The sequence below is a fragment of the Myxocyprinus asiaticus genome, chromosome 35 (assembly GCF_019703515.2).
Source record: "Myxocyprinus asiaticus isolate MX2 ecotype Aquarium Trade chromosome 35, UBuf_Myxa_2, whole genome shotgun sequence".
NCBI lineage: Eukaryota > Metazoa > Chordata > Actinopteri > Cypriniformes > Catostomidae > Myxocyprinus > Myxocyprinus asiaticus.
In genome coordinates, this window is record NC_059378.1 from 26,360,674 (window position 1) to 26,381,295 (window position 20,622).

Below are 20,622 nucleotides of genomic sequence, written 5' to 3' on the forward strand. Positions count from 1 at the left end.
TTAATCGGCCGGCATATGACTCTGAGCGACAATCGGGTTCCGAATGATAGGATAATGAAAGTTAGGACGATTCAGAGTAATCAATAACTTAAAAAGATTAAATTAAAAGAATGATCAGAAATCAATTAGAGCTTAAATCTAAATTATAGGTTCAACTTAAATTGGAGTCAAATCAAATTAATTTGTAAAGTCAATTGATAAAGTGCAAATTAATAATAAGCGTTTTTGTTTCAGCGCTCAGAAAAGACAGAACAATGCAGAAACCTTCAGCCATTTTATTGGAATCCGACATTGGACCAATAGTTTTGGTATCCCCCTTTTTACACTTTTATATGGTTAGCATATTGATATATTGTTTTATTTACATGGTGCCTTCAGGTAATTCAAAGAATTCCATTATACTACCATGGTACTTTGCTAAATGATTACCATATTCACATAACATTGTATTTACAGGTACTTTAAAGAATACCATGATACTAACATGGTAATTTGATATATGGTTACTATATTCATATAGCCTACTATTGTATTTACATGGTGCTTCAATGAATTCAAAGAATACCATGGTACTTCGCTATATGATTACACTATACGTATACCATTGTAATTAAAGTACGTGGTGCTTCCAGGTAATAGTACATGTCCAAAAAACATGCTAATGCAATGGTACTTTTTTGATGTGTTTTCGTGTTGGCTACTAAGTGTTTTGATACTCTTTTGGTTGGAAAATGTCTTCACCTGCAGTAGTCCTTCACAAGCTGCACACTTGTTGCACATCACTGGCAAACAATATGATGCATTTGCAGGTTGATTTGATATATATCCACAGCAACCAGCATTATCTACTATTGTTTTCTGTGTTTTTAATTATTCTGTTAGCGTGTTGGTGAGTGAGAAGCCGCTCCAAATGATTCGAACCGATAGCTCTGCTATCACGTGTGACCAATACTTTGTAAAGAACCATCTCAAATGAGTGATTCAATTGTGAATCTGACATCTTTAGTTCTGATTCAATACTGGTGACAGTAAACACCAGGTACACAGCATGATGTAGCGGTGTAGCTTTTGTCAATGCTACTCTGCTACCTAATCAATAAAATATTGTAGTTTTGCTACTGAAAAGCCACTTGATTTAGAAACTAGCAAAGCTACCACCTCGCTACTTAAAAATGTAGTTAAGCAAATAGCTTTGCTATTTGTAGTGAAGCTAATGACCATCACGGGACATTTTGCATTTTCGTTTTCTAGTATTTACCATCAACCTTTTGGCAACCACTATATTTTTTTAAAGTATCCCAAAAAATCTCAACTTATGAATCGATCCATTTAACTTGCGTCTGCATTTTTAAAATAGCCTGGGCTTGAGAAACTCAAATCTGGCAACACTGTGTCTTGTTTGTGTACAACGCTCTTTGCATGTGTCAAGCATTACGAGCTTCCTTCATAAACATGCCAAGGATCCAACTGAATTAAAGTGTATGGACAAAAACACCTCATACATCCTTCAAAATATCTTTACTGGTGTTCCACAGACGAAAGAAGGTCATACCAGTTTGAGATGACATGAGGGTGAGTAAATGATGCGAGAATGAAATAATTTTTGGGTGAGCGATCTCTCTATGGCTTTACATGTAAAACTGTTCATTCAATTTCTCACCGCAAAACTTAGTCAGTAGTCTCCCTTCTCTCTTTATTCTTATAAAACACTTTATAGATGATCTTGCAAGTCTCTCATGTCAGCTGAGCCAAAGTGCTTCTTCTAACACACATCAATATTCAATGTACAGCACTGTGGTGTGACTAAGTGCACTCCAGCCAAATATCTGGGTGACAGAGGAGCAAAATTGCTTAGTCTTGCTTAGTAGCTCTGCACAACAGTAGGGGAATGACTTCATACAACTAGCTGCCAGTTCTTAAACCTTAGATCCCCACTGATCGATCAAACCATCTTCTCATCAACATTTAAAATTATAATTTCATCACAAGCACTTAATGGCATATTGATCTTATTCAGAATGATCATTAGGGTGCATACTGTATGGTGGGTACACTATTTGATGAAGTCCTTCTTGAAGTCTTATTCCCTTGGGTGGCCTACTGAAATACTCTCTTTAAGCTCCACAATGAGCCTGACGGTGCATGGAGTGAAAAATCATTGCTAGTCACCCAGCATAGAGGCAGTGTTATGATTCATCTCATTAAGACTGAATGCGGCCCCAAAAGCAATCCAAAAAAATTTTATGCAGAAGTCCACTGCAGAAATATTATACTACATGTTTTATTAGCTTGAGGATAGCAAGTTATTGTGACATGACCTAGTTTATATTTTGTTTAGCATCCCTGCTAAAAAGACCAGCATAGCTGATGACCAGCATAAAGCCTCTTTTCCATCATCAAGCTCCATTTTTCTGTGTACGGTGAGGAACAGTAAGAAGCATTTCCCTTCAGGGGCTAAAAACAGTTCAAACAAAAAATGAAAATTAGCTAAATTTTTGCAGAATGTAAACGAAGACACTCTCAATCGTTCCAGAGTGAAAACTTTATTTCCCTTTCGTAGTTCACTTCGATGCTACATCAGAACTTATTCATTGGGAACACCCCAGGTGGTCACGAGGTCTGAAGCATGTTGATCACACTAGCCAGTGACGTCAGTCAGAACAGTTGTTTATGTGCTTTGGTGGCCGTAACAAAGGCTTTCAGTCACTAGGCAGAGGCTCATTTTTAGTCTCATTGGCTTGTGGACACAGTTTCGAGTACTTAAAGGGTGTGCAATTTGCCTTGCAATATTGCCTGTTGCATATTTGCTGAACTTACAGATGTTACAGAGGTATAAACCTTATATATAAATCGACATGTAAATGGTGTTATACCGTGTCTCTATAAGCGAGCGACAACAGTCCATCCTCCAATCCACCTGGCTGGCCCGGGAGGATTCAAACGTTGATAACAGCTCACTCCAATGTGCAATGTGCAGATTATAATCTTCGATCATCCATTGTACTTTACTTCGAATCTGTTGTATCATGGAAACCTGGTCAGAAAGATCTTTCAGCATTCTCGACGATCTCGGCCCACGACTGTGGAGAAACTAGGTTCGCTCAAGGTAACAAGGGGGTTGGGTGCGGGTGACAGAGATCTAGCCGGGGGGGGTCGATGATCCGGCGTGAGGGCGACTTATTTGCTCTCCTCTTGTACCGAAGGCAACTCATTCGCCCTCCTCATTGTACTACATTCTGGAGACCCTTATTGGTCTCCCGTAGATCTATTGGTCTGGCCTCTCTGCCAGTAATGGTTATTTCCTTCCTCCCGGCTTCCCCGGGAGTGTGAGCAGTGCCGAGGACCATTTCGACCGCTCGTAATATCTAACTTAGGTCTCCCATCGTCGAACTGGGAACCTGCAGGATATCTGGTCTGAGACCCATGGCCCCTGACCTTGTCCAAGGGTTTTGGGGTGATGGGGGGAGTATAGAACTTGGAATTTTGTCCATAGGAAAACCAGGTGCATAATCCGCCTTCTCCGGCCTCGGTCTCAACGAGTCCGGCTAGGTTAGGTTGTTCCAGTTGTTGGGGTAACAGTTGGGTCCCCAATATGATTATTGAGGAATAAAAACTCGCAGGCTTGCAATCAATTGAGAGAGAGTTTACTGATTGTTCTCTGCAGTTCCAATTTACATCACAAATCAATGGGATCCAGTAGTTCAGTAATACAGAAGAAAAAGAAGAAGCCTACTTTCAAAAACTTTCACAAGCAATTATAGTCATATGCAAATTGAATTAAAGGTGTCACAGTACAACACTTTCTGAGATTCTGATAGGTCACTTACTTCAAACATCTTAGCACTTTACAAATATTGTCTGTTTCATGGTCTGTTTCCACCTTCGTGCAAACAATCATTAGGTAGCCATAACATTAATCAGGTTCCAATCATTGGTTTTACAGAACTTATGTGCAGATGTCAAGGGATAGCGATATGTTATGACCTCTCTCCATCTGTGGAAAATTAGGACAGAGCCAGGAGAAAAACAACAGAACACATACACAAGCCAAACGCAGCACATAGTCACCTAATATGACAATAAAATCACATAAAGAAACTCGAAGTTCCAGTTCAAATGATTACATGAGGTAGATATATTGTATGCCATGGTTTCTTTTATGAACCATATAAAAACATGGATAATAATAAAATCATAACTAAAATCTCTCTTTCTCTCATGCAATTAATAATGATTGGATTAACATAAAATCAAATTGTTATAGAATAGTTGACTGATTATTAAATAATTTTAACAGATATATATTTTTATGAATAAATGCAGTACAATATAAATGATTATCCTCCAGTAGCTGGGCTAAATAAATAATCACTGTAATTGTATTCCTGATATAAATCAGACCCTCAGTCATCCCACAGATGACATACGTTACTTGCACCTTATTGTAAAAGGAAAATAGAAAATGTATTAATATAATAAAAATAAATGAGGATGAGAAAAGATGAGATATAACTTGTAAGAGTAAAAGGGAATTGGCTATTCACCCCTTCATAGTCGCAGGAGGAGCTTGAGACAGGCCCTTCGGTCTCGCTGGACAATCCCGATGTTTCTGGTTCGGTCCACATGATCTTCGGATGGAATGTCCAGGACTCATCGTTGGAGGTTGGCAATGCGGGACTTGTAGACATCTTCAGAATAATTGATTAACCTTAAGACCGCGGTCTTCAAATTACCAACGGTAACATTTTATAATCTATCAAGGCTTCCAGGGGCCATATCTCCGGTCCGTAATGGGGATCGATGGCTGTTTGTGAAATCCGACTTCTGACACCAGCTGTTGTAGGATGGCCAGAGACAAAGACGAGACCAATGATGCATGAGAGCTTTATTGAGTTTTATGGAGATGCATACAGCACAGCCGGGTCTATGCCAAAGATAATTTAGTGGTTATAGATTAGGCAGACACTTGAATAAAACTGAAAAGAATTGTTATCTACAGCCACACAAAAAGGGGTACTACCCCACACCAACCTTATGAAAGAAAGACTGGGTCATTTCAGGCAAAAGGAAAATCTTTTGACAGTGAAAATCCTTTGACAGTGGAACAGTAGGCCTACAGAGTTCTAAAGAGAACAGCTAAAGTCAGTTTGTAACACAATTGTCACAAAAAGAGACTACCCAAAACAAAGCTAACAGAGATGACAATCTAAAATGCACACACGTGCGAGCACACACACACACACACACACTATTTTAAAGGGTGAATAGTTCACCCAAAAATTACAATTCTGTCATTGTCAGTTCCTGTAAACAAAGGGTGCTTCTCAGTACTCAAAATTATGCTTCCTTGTTTCACCTGTGTAAAATATTGGATTGGTATAAATAACTGTTGGAATAAAGAAAGTAAATCACATTAATTGTGAATCATTACTTTGCCTTTTCTGGGTCAAGCCAGAAAACGAATCACCTATGTTGTATGTCTCTTTTGTAAGTCGCTTTGAATAAAAGTGTCTGCTAAATGAATACATGTAACTGTAAGTAGCTCTGGTCAGACAGCAGAGGGAAACAGATCCTGTGTTCCTTTTTTTATACTTCAGTTCACACTATTCAGTTCTGCTGCTGTGCCCAGGTGTACTTCCCTAAAGATATTTTTTTTATTATTATTACAAACTCTCCTTTGGCTGACATTTGTGCTTGTCACATAATATTTTGTATGAATAGTATATGAATACACTCAAAAAATATATATCTTAAAATTCATTTTTGAGTGTAGAGAAGCACTCTCCACTGACATGGTCTGACCTGTCCTCTTGCTCATTGTATATTCTGACTTTAAGTGCCAGCTTTACAGCTCACTTAGAGGTCGCAGATCAAATATCTGATGAAATGAGAAGTAAAATTTCAATCATGGTCTATTTTTATCCATCATATTATTTTAAACCTTGTGCGTCAATAAAAAAAAGTTACTCAGAGCTCCTTAGAGGACAAATTGTCCATGTCAAAAAACTGAATATATAATAATAATATTATATATTAATGTTATTTTTCACTTTCAATTAGTTAATTTTTTTAACCAACATCAGTTCTGAACATAACTACCAAATATTCATTTATTTTCAGGATTTTAACCTTTTAAATGCCAGTTTGTTTATATAATGCCACTGTTGTTGTTTTATGAAAAAAAAAAATCCCCAAAAAAATGAATTATTTTCCATATACTAAATGCTAAGGGGAACTTTTTTTGGGATTATCACAGTCTGGGATATGTCAATGATTAGCAACAACATTGATTTTGATGCATTATTTTTTTTGTGCAAAAAAACTCACACTCAGGACCTTAGAGGACAAAAATGTCCGTGTCAAAAAACTGCCATAAAAATATTATATATTAATATTATTTTCCACTTTCACTGACTTATATTTTTGAGAAAAATGGTGCCATCTGGTGAAAAATATTACATTTTTTAATTTTGAAGCCAGGGCTCCGGAATGAAAGCATAGAATCATAGAATTCATGATTTTATGCTTTAATGGCACTGGGATCAGTTGCAGTTTTAATGGGTTTCAATGTGGACATTTTTGTCCTTAAGGTCTTGAGTGTAACTGTTTTGTGTGCACAGTGTATTATTGATGTATTATAGGAACTGAAGTTGAAATACACACCTTTGGCAAAATGTATGCCGTTGGCATTAACACTATTATTCTTTTATTACATAATTATTGAAAAAACAAAAATGAAAAAGACAAACATGTCCTGAAGGTCGCACAAGGGTTAAATTTCCCTGATACATAGTATATTTGATATTGTCTCAATATAGTCTGCATTTTCAGTTAAAAATGACAATGCGTGACAAGCACGAGCCTGATGAAACAGGTTTTCTATTTAATAGTTTGAAGAGTTAGGGAACATACTTTTAAAAGTGTACTTACATTATTGATGTTTCTTGCTAAGAGCGACAGAGCATGTTGGGCGATCGGCAGTAGTGATGGGATGATCGGATCATTTTACTGACTTGAATCTTTGAGTCTCATTCAGCAAAATGAACGAATCTTTATTCAAGTCATTTTGTTAATTTCGTTCATTTGAGCAGAATTAAAGTAAAATGTTACATTTTCAATAGCCAAATCCCCCCCAACACGTATACTAACGTAAACTTTATCAATTTTTCCTTATTGGGACTATAATCAATGCAACCAAGGACAAATTATGAGAAACAGAATGATTAGTTCACCTCTGGAATCTTCTTGTCGGAGTCATTTGTTCTTTTGTCACTGCATAGGGTGTACGGCTGACACATGACAAAAGAACGAACGACTCGGACCATAAGACTCGAGAGGTGAAATAATAATTTCTGTTTCCTGTGTGAGCAATGCATAGGGTATACGGCTGATGGACCGAAAGACTTGAGAGGTGAACTAATCATTACAGTTTCCTGTGTGAGCAATGCATAGCGTATACAGTTGTCACGTGACAAAAGAACGAACGACTCGGTCCAAAAGACTCGAGAGGTGAACTAATCATTTCTGTTTCCTGTGTGAGCAATGCATAGCGTATACAGTTGTCACGTGACAAAAGAACGAACGACTCGGACCAAAAGACTCGGGAGGTGAACTAATCATTTCTGTTTCCTGTACAGCGCCTATGCAGTTTCCACGTAACAAACGAGGTTGCGCAATGCACATGCGCGGCCAACACAAAATAAACGAATCACTCTCTGAGACTACTCGTTCTTCTGAGTCACATAAAATATTTGTTCAAAATTAATGAATCGTTTATGAACTACCCATCACTAATAGGCAGTCGGCAATATCTTTTGCGCACACACATGCAGCACACGTGCAGAGAGCAGGTGAGCGAGCGAGAGAGAGAGAGAGAGAGAGAGAGTGAGAATGTGTAAATAAAAGTACTTTGAAAGAATACGCGCTTTGCCGTTCTCAGACAGAATAATCACATAAGGACTCGTAAACATGTAAACTGATGTGCATTATCAAATACACAGAATATATGATAGTTATATTGTAGAGAGTGCATCAATATGAAGAAAAAGACAAATCCCAGCCATTTTTTTTGCCAATTTTTAAAGTCTGGGGCCGGACACTTTTTTCAGGTCTGGAAATGAGGACATAAGGTATCGATTTCATCTACTGATATTTACCTTAAAGGAACAGTTTACCCAAAAATGCTAATTCTATCAAAATTTACCAAAGTCTTTCTAGCAAATCAGCTATTTTTTTATGTAAACAAGCGGCATACAAAAGCAGCTCCCATTTACTTTAATGGGGAAAGCCCGAAATTACCAAAAATGTTGGTCAAGATTACGATCAGAGAACATATATCAAATCGGCAGTAAAATCTGACAACACTGAAATCATAAAATGTGATGCATGCTTTACCTCAGATTATGCTAAAAAACTGCTTGTATAGCTAACGTGCATGCGCCTTCTCCAGTTGATTGACAGGCAATGTTTGTATCTAAAATGTGCTTGGCTCTTTTACCTTTAAGGCGGGACTTCTTTCTACATCCGTTGACTGTTCCAATTTCTCTCATTCATTTTAATAAGACTGGTGGTGGTTGAGGAGATTCCCCTTATAATATGTAAAGCATTTGAGTGTCTAGAAAAGTGCTATATAAATGTAACAATTTATTAATAGAAGTGGCCCGTCACTGCTAAATAGTCTCTACATTTACTCACTCTTATGCCATCTCAAACTCGTATGACTTTCTTCTGCTGGACACAAACAAAGATATTTTGATAGAGATATGATGTGAATAGCATATATGATGTGCAATGTCAAGATTTAAAGTAAAAAAGTTTTGGTTTTGCAGCTAGTAATAGTTTCTCCAAAGCTATTTATTGCTTCCACACATTTTGTCATTCTAGTGCACTCTTTTTGCAAAACTCTATGCACAAGTCTTGGTTCTCTATATAATTCTCAGTATGATTTTGTTTTGTGAACTGAAGATATAGTATGGCTTTCATCGCTATTTAGTTTTAGTGTGTAAGCAGTTAGGAAAAACTATAAATACAGGCCTTTCATTAAGGGGTAATACTGTGTTTGATTATTCTTGAATTTATGATTTTTCTGATAACCTAAATATGTATAAAATCGAATTAATGTCTGTTATCAAGAGTAATTTATTAATATTATTTATGTTAGTGCAATAAAAAAAAGCTATTTTGGGCCATTCAGCAAAATCAGTGCCTTTTCTATTTCAAAAAGGTGATATTTAAAGTAACTTTTAAAAAAGAATTTAAACATTCTATCAGACACAGAATGTCTTTAAGTGATAAAACAAATGTGCTGTGCCATCTCAAACCAAATTTAAGATTTTTAATAGATGTTGGGATATGCTCTGCTTTTAAAAAAGTAACAGGATTTGTGGTAACAGTGTTGACAGTTTTACAGTTTTTAGCCATAAGTTTACGCTCACGGTCATGACACTATGAGGTATATATTAGAAAGGGAATTTAATGCTGATATTTCTACAAATATTCACTTTTTAATTATCAGTTCAGTATCATGGTATCAGGGATGACAATTTATGATTGGCCCCTCCTGACTAACCTAACAAAATATAAGATAAAGTGATAAAAAAAAAGAGGAGGCACTTACTTGTACTTGTAGATTACACATACTGAGAGGATGATTATGTCATTATGGCAAAGTTTTGTATTTATTTTATTATTATTATTATTAGTAGTATTATTATTAGTATTATTATTATTATTTATGTATTTATTTATTTATTTATTTATTTATTTATTTTTATGGAATTGTACATTATTTAAATACATTGGAGTTATGATGGTAACAGGGCTGACACATAACTAGGAGACACAACATTAAGTCTTAAATATTATGTCCACTTAAGCATATACATATAGAGAATAAATACTAAATACAAGCTTTTATTTCCATTAAGGTTGTTTTTTTTTATTTGTTTTTTTAGTTATTTATTTTTTTAATCAAAATACGCATATTTGCTAATGCCAAATGAGAATATGGAAACATAGGGCTGGGGACAGGCCAAAGGTTATCCTCGCAATGAAAGATGATGAGGAAAAACACTTAAAAATAAAGTTACTGTATTTTTGCTGATAAAAAGTTCCTTTAAAGGAATAGTTCACCAAATATTAAAATTCTCTCATCATTTACCCACCCTCATGCTATCCCAGATGTGAATGACTTTCTTTCTTCTGCAGAACACAACTGAAGAATTTTAGAATAATATATCTCAGCTCTGTAGGTCCATACAACGCAACTGAATGGATGCCAAAATTTTGACGCTCCAAAAAGCTCATAAAGTCAGCATAAAGTAATCAGTAAGACTCCAGAGGTTTAATCAATATCTTCAGAAGCGATATAATAGGTGTGGGTGAGAAACAGATCAATATTTAAATACATTTTTGCTAGAAATTCTTCTCCCTTCCCAGTAGGGGGTGCATGCATGAAGAATGTGAATCACAAAAAAACAAGAAGAAGAATGTGAAAGTGAAAGTTAAGTGGAGATCGACTGAGCAGGGAGGAGAATTTATTGTAAAAATTGACTTTTATATTGCTTCTGAAGATATTGATTAAACCACTGGAGTCATATGGATTACTTTTATGTGGACATATGTGATTTCTGGAGCTTCAAAATTTTAGCACCCATTCACTTGCATTGTATGGACCTACAGAGCTGAGATATTTTCTAAAAATATTCACTTGTGTTCTGCTGAAGAAAGAAAGTCATACACATCCGGGAAAAGGGTCAGTAAATGATGAGAGAATTTTCATTTTTGGGTGAACTATTCCTTTAATAACACATCATAAAAGTTGGTGTCAGATATCCATTGTTATAGTCATTGTTTATACATATGTTAATGAGAGACATTAGACGTCCCTTTGGACACTGGTTTTTGAAGGTTTAGGAGGAAAAATGCTCTGACACTGTCCTCTGATGGTCAAGAGACACATTACAACAAGCAAGATCAACAACAGAAGGAATGATGCCTCTTGAAATACAGAAATTTGTTACTGAAAAGAGAAACATTTTATCCATTTGAAAATATTTAATTAGACATTAACATACATGCATATTTGTGTTTGTGGTCTGGCATTATTCTCATTGCTATACATGAAATAAAGAAATCCATAACTTTTCTTTTTCAGTTAAAGGGATAGTTCACCCAAAAATGAAAATTCTCTCATCATATACTCACCCTCATGCCATGAATTTCTGTCTTTTGCTGAACACAAACATCATATTAATATTGAAGTCCTTTTTTCCTATAAATCTCCACGTTCACTTTCACATTCTTTTGTATTTTGTTTTTGGCTATTCACATTATTCGTGCATATCGCCACCAACTGGGCAGGGAGGAGGATTTATAGTTAAAAAAAGGACTTAAATATTGATCTGTTTCTCACCCACACCTATCATATCAGTTCTGAATATATAGATTTAACCACTGGAATCATGTGGATTACATTTATGCTGCCTTTATATGCTTTTTGTATATTCAGTTTTATCTATTTTGAGACAAAACACTTGTTATTTTCAAGTTTGTTCAAGGTGATTAATTCAAAGTTTGTTCAAGGTGATTAATTCAAAGGTTTTTCAATAACTGTCCAATAAGTGAAAGGATAGCATTTGGGGTTAAAAAAAATGTGACATATCCAATTACAATGAAGATGAATTTGTTTATAGAATACCTGAGATGTTATTAAAAATTCCAAATGTGTTTGAAATTAACAGCAAATGGTTAATCCTTTTCTGAAGTGGTTATTTTAAATAAGTATTTTCTTATTTTGTTATTCAAATAAGCATCTTGCTGTCTCAGAAGTATTTGCATTAGTTGACAATTTTGCACTTTAACCTATGCTCCTATATCTACACAATATAATTATAAAAACCCAATGGGCCTTTAAGTATGGGAGTAAAAGTCCCCCTCGCCACCTTTTTTAAAAACTAATAATAATAATGTTATTATTTATTTTCACACAAATTATTTTGCACCATCAATTTTATATATATATATATATATATTAATACATTTTGTGTCTAGAAAAAAGCTAATTTTCCTTTAGCCCTTTGTACCTTATTAATGTCGGTTTTAGCTACATCTCAATGCTGATATCATAACTGGTAAAATGCATATCAGTTCACCTTAGCAAAGAACAAATAAGATCGTCTCGGTTACTGTTGTAACCTCCGTTCCCTGATGTAGGGAACGAGACGTTGTGTCGATGTAGTGACACTAGGGGTCGCCCTTGGGAGCCCCAAATCACCTCTAATCTTTGAGAAAAGGCCAATGAGAATTGGCGAGTGGAATTTGCATGCCACTCCCCCTGACATACGGGTATAAAAGGAGCCACGGCCTTTTCTCTCTATGTTTCTCTCCACAGAGTATTAGATTCGGCTGGGGCCATCTAACGCTATTATACGCATTGGGGAAGGTGTTCTTTCCCTTTCCTATTCTTTCAGGGGGAAAAGACCATGCGGAGACCACATCCTGCCTGAAGGGGAGGTAACATGTGGCAATACGTCACATGGGCTCACCAGCCACATGTGGAAGAGGCACGGTGGTAGGTCCTGCCTTGAAGGGGAGGAGCTCTACAACACAGCGACCGAGGGCAGAGAGGGCTCTGCCCAAGAGAGATGCGGGTCTGCCGACAGGGAGACAGTACTGTGGAAAATACATAACAGGGGGTTACTGGAGTAACCGGCACCTGTGGAGCACCTACCACAGTACAGGGCATATTAGCACATGTACTGGTTCCAGCTGCAAATTCCTCCACCAAATTCGCGAGCCACAGGGCTAGGGAGGAAGGACATCCAGGGTTCACAGATTTGTGAACTCGCTTTGGAAAAGAAGCACACGTCTTTGCCTCACGGAGGGGAAAGGCGCTATATGCAAGCGATACACCCGGCCAGCTGTTCCATATTACCAAACTTACCTGTTCATACCTGACAAAACACGGGATGAAACCGGCTCAACCCGGAGATTGTAAAATCTCGCAAGGGTATTGGGTGTTGCCCAGCCCACTGCTCTGCAGATGTCTGTTAGAGTGGCGCCATTGTCCAGTGCCCACGAGGATGCCAGACTCCTTGTAGATTGTGCTTGTATTCCCAAAGAGGCGGGCACGGCCTGGGCTTGGTATGCCAGAGCGATGGCATCCACGATCCAGTGGGAAAGCCTCTGTTTGGAGACAGCGTTCCCTTTCTGATGTCCACCGAAGCAGACAAAGAGCTGCTCAGAGCATCTAAAGCTCTGCGTGCAATCCAAGTAGATGCGCAAAGCACGCACCAGACACAGTAACGACAGGGCTGGGTCTGCCTCCTCCCGAGGCAGCGCTTGCAGGCTCACTACCTGATCCCTGAAGGGGGTCGTGGGAACCTTGGGCACATAGCCTGGCCGGGGTCTCAGGACCACATGAGAGTCTACCGGACCGAACTCCAGGCAGGTATCGCTGACAGAGTACGCCTGCAGGTCCCCAACCCTCTTGATGGAGGTGAGCGCAATCAGGAGGGCCATCTTCAAAGAGAGGGCTTTCAGCTCAACTGACTTTAGCAGCTCAAACGGGGCTCTCCGAAGGCCCAGGAGGACCATGGAGATATCCCATGAGGGAAAGAGACGTGGTCTAGGAGGATTCAGCCTCCGGGCACCTCTCAGAAGCCTGATGATCAGGTTGTGCTTCCCTAAGGACTTACCATCCACTGTGTCATGGTGTGCCACTATGGCGGCTACATACACCTTCAGGGTGGAGGGGGACAGCCGCCCCTCCAGCCTCTCCTGCAGGAAAGAAAGCACTGTCCAGACTGCGCATCTCTGGGGGTCTTCACCTCAGGAAGAACACCAACTCGCAAACAAATGCCACTTCAGGGCATAAAGCTGCCTCATAGAGTGAGCCCTGGCCTGAGTGATCATGTCTACCTCTGCTGGTGGTAGGCCACTTAGGTCTTCTGCGTCCCGTCCAAGGGCCAGACATGGAGCTTCCAGAGGTCTGGGCGTGGGTGCCAGATGGTGCCCCGTCCATGAGAGAGGAGGTCCTTCCTCAGGGGAATCTGCCAGGGAATGGCTGTCGTGAGGAGCGTGAGATCTGAGAACCAAGTCTGAGTGGGCCAGTACGGTGCCACAAGGGTGACCTGTTCCTCGTCCTCCCTGACCTTGCACAGGGTCTGTGCAAGTAGGCTCACTGGGGGGAATGCGTATTTGTGCAGCCCCTGGGGCCAGCTGTGTGCCAGCGCATCTGTCCTGAGGGGGGCTCCCATCAGGGAATACCAGAGCAGGCAGTGGGAGGATTCCCAGGAAGCGAATAGGTCTGCCTGTGCTTTGCTAAATCAACTCCAAATCAGCTGGACCACCTGGGGGTGGAGTCTCCACTCTCCGCTGAGCATCACCTGCCATGACAGCGTGTCCGCTGTGGCGTTGAGGCTGCCCGGGATATGAGTGGGCTGCTGCGACCTCAGCCACTGCTGACTCCAGAGGAGGAGGTGGCAGGCGAGTTACGTCATGCGATGAGAGCATAGGCCGCATTGGTGATTTATATATGCTACTGTCGCTGTGTTGTCCGACTGGACCAACACATGCTTGCCCCGGATCAATGGCAATAGCCTCTGCAGGGCGAGCAGTACAGCCAGCAACTCGAGGCAGTTGATGTGCCAACACACCCATGGTCCTGTCCAGGAGCCAGCGGCTGTGTGCCTATTGCACACGGTGCCCCAGCCCAACTTGGAGGCGTCTGTGGTGACCATGACGTGTCTGGACACTTGCTGTAGGGGGACTCCTGCCCGCAAAAACAAAGTACACATCCTTCAGGTCTACCGCCGCGAACCAATCTTGATGCCGAACGCATGCCAAAATGTGCTTCTGTGTCAGCATCTTGAACGGGAGTCTGTGTAGGGCCCAGTTCAAAACTCGCAGGTCCAAGATTGGCCGCAACCCACCGCCTTTCTTTGGAACGATTAAGGGCTGTAGAACCCTTTCCTCATCTCGGTTGGAGGGACAGGCTCTATCGTGCCCTTGCGCAGAAGGGTCTTGATCTCCACATGCAGGGTGGCGGCATTCTTGCCCTGCACCGAGGTGAAGCGGACGCTGCTGAACCAGGGCGGGTGCCTGATGAACTGAATCGTGTAGCCGAGTTGGATGGTACTGGCCAGCCACCGCGACGGGTTGGAAAGTGCTAACCACGTGTCTAAGCTCTGGGCGAGGGGCACTAAGGGGACAATCGCGTCTAACGTACCTGTGGGTGGGGCCTTGCTTCGTCTCGAACTTGTGGCTGTGCTGAGGGGGCCCTTGAAGCACTTACCTTGCTCCATGTACCCGGCATCGGGGGGGTCAGTGACAGGGGAGGAGGGACTTTTTGACCATCCTCATAACTCGTCACAACCGCCTGGCCGTGGGTGTGAGTGTGGTGTGGTCGGGCACGTGCTCAGTGTCCGGTCGCCATGATAACTGCGGTCGTAAACACTGACTGTGTGACCCAAGGAGTGAGGAAACCGCTCTTTTTTTGAAAATGTTGGTAATGCCGGGGTGCACCCTGGAGGGGAGCGCCAGATGATCCCGCCAGGTGGCAGCGCTTTGCGGGCAGAGATGCACCGCAACAGCCTTATCCACCTGAGGGATCTCCGCGTACCCATGGGCCACCCCGCCATCGAGGGTAATGAGAGCGGACGAACTGGGAAGTCGGGTTCGGGCAGAAAAAGGTGCACTCCACGACCTCGTCAGCTCGTCGTGCACTTCCAGGAAGAAAGGGTCCGGGGGGCACGGCTGTGAGCGGCGCCCCGAACCCAGGAACCAATCATCTAGCCGCGAGGGCTCAAGGAAGGGTGGAGGGTTCCAGTCCAACCTGACACTCGTGGTGGCCTGGGCAAGCATGGTGGTCAGCTCTGCGTTGGACTCAGACTGGGCGGGCACACCCGAAGGTGGCAGCCCAGTCAAGTCCTCGGCATCTGACATCGCCAGCGCGCTCTTCGATGCAGCGATCGAGGACTCATCCTGCTCACAAGCCCCAGAGGAGATGTTAAGCTGGCCGTGAGGCGAGCTGGTCTCGGAACTTGACGGGGGCAAATGAGCGTGCTGGGTAATGGGAGGTCCGCGGGGATTTACCCGGCGAGGAAGGAAAGCCGCGACCGCAACGTTGCCATGGTCATGTTCTCGCAATGAGAACACGAACCATCCACAAACGCTGCCTCAGTGTGAGCGCGGCCCAGACACGTGAGGCTGCGCCCGTGACCGTCGGAGGCGGAGAGATAAAGACCGCATCCAGGAATTACACAAAGACGGAACGGCATCTTTAAAGAGACGCGTCTTTAAAAAGACGTTCACATCAATGTGCTGCTCTAATAGATGAAAATATACACTTTGCAGAGATATATATATACTCTCTTAGTAGCGCTGGCAAAGTGCCCAGGGGCATAGTCTGCACTAAGCGTGCAGAAGGAGAGACAGCCGCTGGAATGCGCCGTATATCCAACAGCATATGCTTCTTTCGAGGTGAATGGACCGGCAGTGGAATTCAGCTCGCCGACACACAACCTGAAAAAATCTGAATGAGTGATTGCGAGCCATCTCCTTTTATACCCGTATGTCCGGTGAAGTGGCATGCAAATTCCACTTGCTAATTTTCATTGGCCTTTTCTCAAAGATTAGAGGTGTTTGGGGCTCCCAAGGGCGACCCCTAGTGTCACTACATCGACACAACGTCGAGTGAGTGACAGAAGGGGAACTATTTTTCTTTTGAGTAGTCTCATTTGGATTGCATTTATAGACTAAATTCAAGCTCAACTACTGTAGTACTTGGACCTATTATAGAAGCATTTTGCATCTCAGAATACTGCATGTTTTTGTTTTCATTGTTTAATTTTTGTGTTATTTTTCAGTGAAAATCTTGACATCTGGTGCACGTTCATGAACGCTATGAAAGAAGCTCATAAATAGTGGCACGGTCTTCACATGAGAACTTTTTTTTAGAGCCAAATAACACAAGTTCTCACGTGAATGCCCGAGTCACTGTGAAAAATCATATCTCGTAGGCTAGCATTCATGAACGTGCAACAGACGTTAAAATTGTCACTGAAAAATGACTTAAAATTTTTATCTTTTTTATTTTTAAGTTGTATGCCTTCAGAAGACTTGGAATATGATGCACAAGTCACATAAACTACTTTATGATTCTTTTGGGTCAGTGGCAAAGGAAAGAGTGGGGTCAGATGAGCAGATTTTTACATATATTGTCTCCTATTCAAGGAAAAATCTTAATTTTAAGTAAGTTGCTCCTGGTCAGTGGGTAAGATGAGAAACCTTGGGGTAAGTTAACCAATAAGATGTTTTTAGTGAAACACTGAATAAAATCCCATAAATTATTTTGTGTATGTAATTTCTAATCTAGAATCTATTTATTTATTCATTATAATCTCCCATGTTACCCTTGTTTCCTTTAAGACTAAAGATTGTTACTGCATGTAAATGATGAAAGGAATTTGATCAATCACTTAGCATAGCCTACAGTACAGTAAATACTTAAGTCTTTGCCAGAAAGAAAAAAAAAATCTCAATCCTTTAGGTCCACTTTCAACTCCAAACATTATAAACATAAACGTTATCAGAATTTGTTTAGATACAAACTTATTGCTGGACTAAAATAAAAATAAATAAAAAACACTCCTTTAGGTCAGTGGTGGAGCAAGGAATTTTATACAGGGGTAGCCCATATGACATTGTTTCTTCCATGTAGTACAAATTAAGATGATAGGCAGAATGTTAGCCTCTGTCACCTTTAATTTTCATTGTATGGAAAAAGACATAATGAAAGTGTTTATTGATATGCCACAGGGTTGACCTGAATTTTTTCCCTATTATACATCTAACTTTTGATCCAGGTCATTCAGTCAGCTTCAGATAGTAAGACTTGTGTTAATTCACCTTACTTTAACTTTGATAAAAGGGTTTTAACGAGGAGCCCCGTCAATCAGTCCTATTAACTAATTATGAAGGCACATGTAAACATCTCCACTTTATCAGAGTGGGCATATTATAATTAATTAGAACTCTTACAGAAAAGTAACTTGAAGTAAATTGTATGTGTGATAGCTGGTTTACCTCCTCTAGCTCACCCTGCCTGTCATTCTCCTGTGCCTCAGAGACAGCTGGTTTCCTCTGCTTCTGTTACTAAAGAAGGATGCATTATCTGCTGTCTTTCTGACATGCATGCACCTATATAATAGCCTATAAGCCTTCATATATATACTGTATGTGATTTTAGATGCTCATTGTGAAGAAGAGGCAAATGCAAAGGGCAAATGGGCAATTAAAAGTATGAAAAATCTGTAATTTGTAATTTTAATAAAATTATTTTTCACTTTTGGTGGAAAAAATGAAATGTTATCCGACTGTAATTCCAGGTTTAATACAAGATACACTGATTCATGCAGTATAGGGAAAATCAGATTTATCAGATTGCTTAAACCTTTCAGAGCTCTCCTATTCTTAAAAAACAATAATAATAATAGTAAATAAATAAGATTGTGTTGATAGAGTGTCCTCTGGGTAAAGCATGAACCCATTTGACAAATGGATGCAAATTACAAGCAGTGTTAAGAAAAAATAATAGATAATAAAAGGCTATAATAGGCTATGCATAATCAACAAATGCTGTTGATGATAAATCTAAGGAAATGTACAACCACAACAATCTATTAGTTTAGCTTTCACAATGTTAACAGGATAAATAGTTTATAATTTGCAGAGATAAAACCTCTTGTCAGGAAAAGTGCAGTTTTGATCCTCTATAGATCAAAAACACTACTAAATCATTAAAAAAAAAAAAAAAAAAAAAAAAATTTTCATAAATAATTAAAGAACATTATTTTCAGGCAGACAGGGAAAAACACCTACAAAAACTGTCAGCAGAATTCAAGACCTCGGAAAACAAGACTCTTTCGAGAAGAACAATAACCAGAAGGTTATCTAATGCAGGTGTTGTGTCTAGAAGATGTGTTAAAAGCCATTTCTGTCTCAGAAAACATCAAAGACAGAATTAAGTTTTTGGCAGAATATGGAAAGTTTGGTTCAGATTGGTTCAGCAGAGCTGTGTGGAGTGATCAGTCAGGATTTGAGTTGCATGGTGATGCTCCAGAGAGGTGTTTTCGAAGACTGGTGAGAAATACAATATCTCTACCACAGTGAAGCATGGAGGAAGAGGTGTCATGGTGTAGGGAGCCTTTTAAGCTGCTGGTACTGGTGAGTTGCTTCACTGTGAAAAGTCAATTAATGCTTTGGAGTACAGGAGAATATTGCAGAAAGGCTTGCTTCCCACAATTGAAACATTGTTTTCTAAAGAGGAACAATCAGATGTTATTTTTCAACAAGACAATGCTCCTGCCCACACTGCAAATACCACTAAGAAGTGGCTTGAGAACAAGTCCATCAGGCTTAGAGTTTTTCAACTACTCATCAACTGTATGAAGCCATGATATCCCTGATTGCTGTGGCAGACCGCTTGTGTTGGCCTGGTGCTGTTAAATAACCTTCTTGTCTTTTAACCTTGCTCTGTCTCCATGTGTGTTTGATCTGGGTTTTAACTCATCGGTCATATTTATTGTCTTCTTAATCTACTTTGCCGTCTTGATATCTGAGACTTTTATATGATCAAATGTTTATTTATTCAAAATGTGTGTTAGTCTAGAAGTCTGTGCATGTTACATATTCTTTGGTGCTTGAAAGTCACAGTTTCATTAATTAAAAAAAAAAAAATCTCTGGACATTATTTTACCCCAACGCCCTTGCCAGCTGATTAAAGGTGGCGGCAGCATCATTCGATTTATTTCAGTTCACTACAGCAAATATTACTGTAAAAAGTAAAAGGTATTAAAAAAGGTATTAAAACAGTTGCACCTTGAAAATACAAGAGAGTGTACACAACTTAGTCATTAAGTTAAACAAAGTTTCAAACATATTTTTCAAGGTGAACATTTTTATTAGTTTAACAGTCAAAAATATGAATACGTTTTCTCAGCGTTACACTAAATGACCTGAACAAATTGAACATTCATATTTTTTTTTATTATTGACATTAAATGATAAAACAAAATTATTTAATGTCAGTTTTTAATAATTTTTAATAAAATATAAAAACAAATTCACAAACAGTCTTGAGTGTCTAAATGGGTCCTCTGTTTTTTCATGACAAAAAACAAAACAAAAAATTACTACCTACAGATTTGGTGGACAAAAGTTTTTTAAATATTAATTATATTTTAAAGTAAAAAAAATAAAAAATTACTGCTTTCTTTAAGAATTAATTATACAAGATTATTCTGTGATACTCATGCCAAAATTAATTTTTTCAAGAATTTCAGCTTTTAATGAGACTTGTCTCCAGACAGTTACACCACATGACATTTTTACTTAAATAAAAAAAAAAAAAAAAAAAAATCCTTTAAGGACTTAAATATTGATCTGTTTATCAACCATACCTATCACATTACTTCTGAAGATATGGATTTAACCACTGGAGTCGTATGGATTACTTTTACTGTATACTTGTAGTGTAGTGACACTAGGGGTCACTCTTGGGAACCCGAGACACCTCTGGTCTTTGATAAAAGGCCAATGAAAATTGGCGAGTGGTATTTG

At 39.6% G+C, this 20,622-nt stretch overlaps 1 protein-coding gene across 1 annotated transcript in view; it reads left to right on the top strand.

Moving 5' to 3' along the window:
- Positions 1-15,543: 15,543 nt before the first annotated feature.
- The window catches only part of LOC127425887 (uncharacterized), a 28,915-nt gene continuing 23,836 nt past the window's right edge, over positions 15,544-20,622 (top strand). The window contains exon 1 of the mRNA XM_051672171.1: positions 15,544-15,646. Coding sequence (XP_051528131.1) covers positions 15,544-15,646 — 103 coding nt within the window. The remainder of the gene's footprint in view (positions 15,647-20,622) is intronic.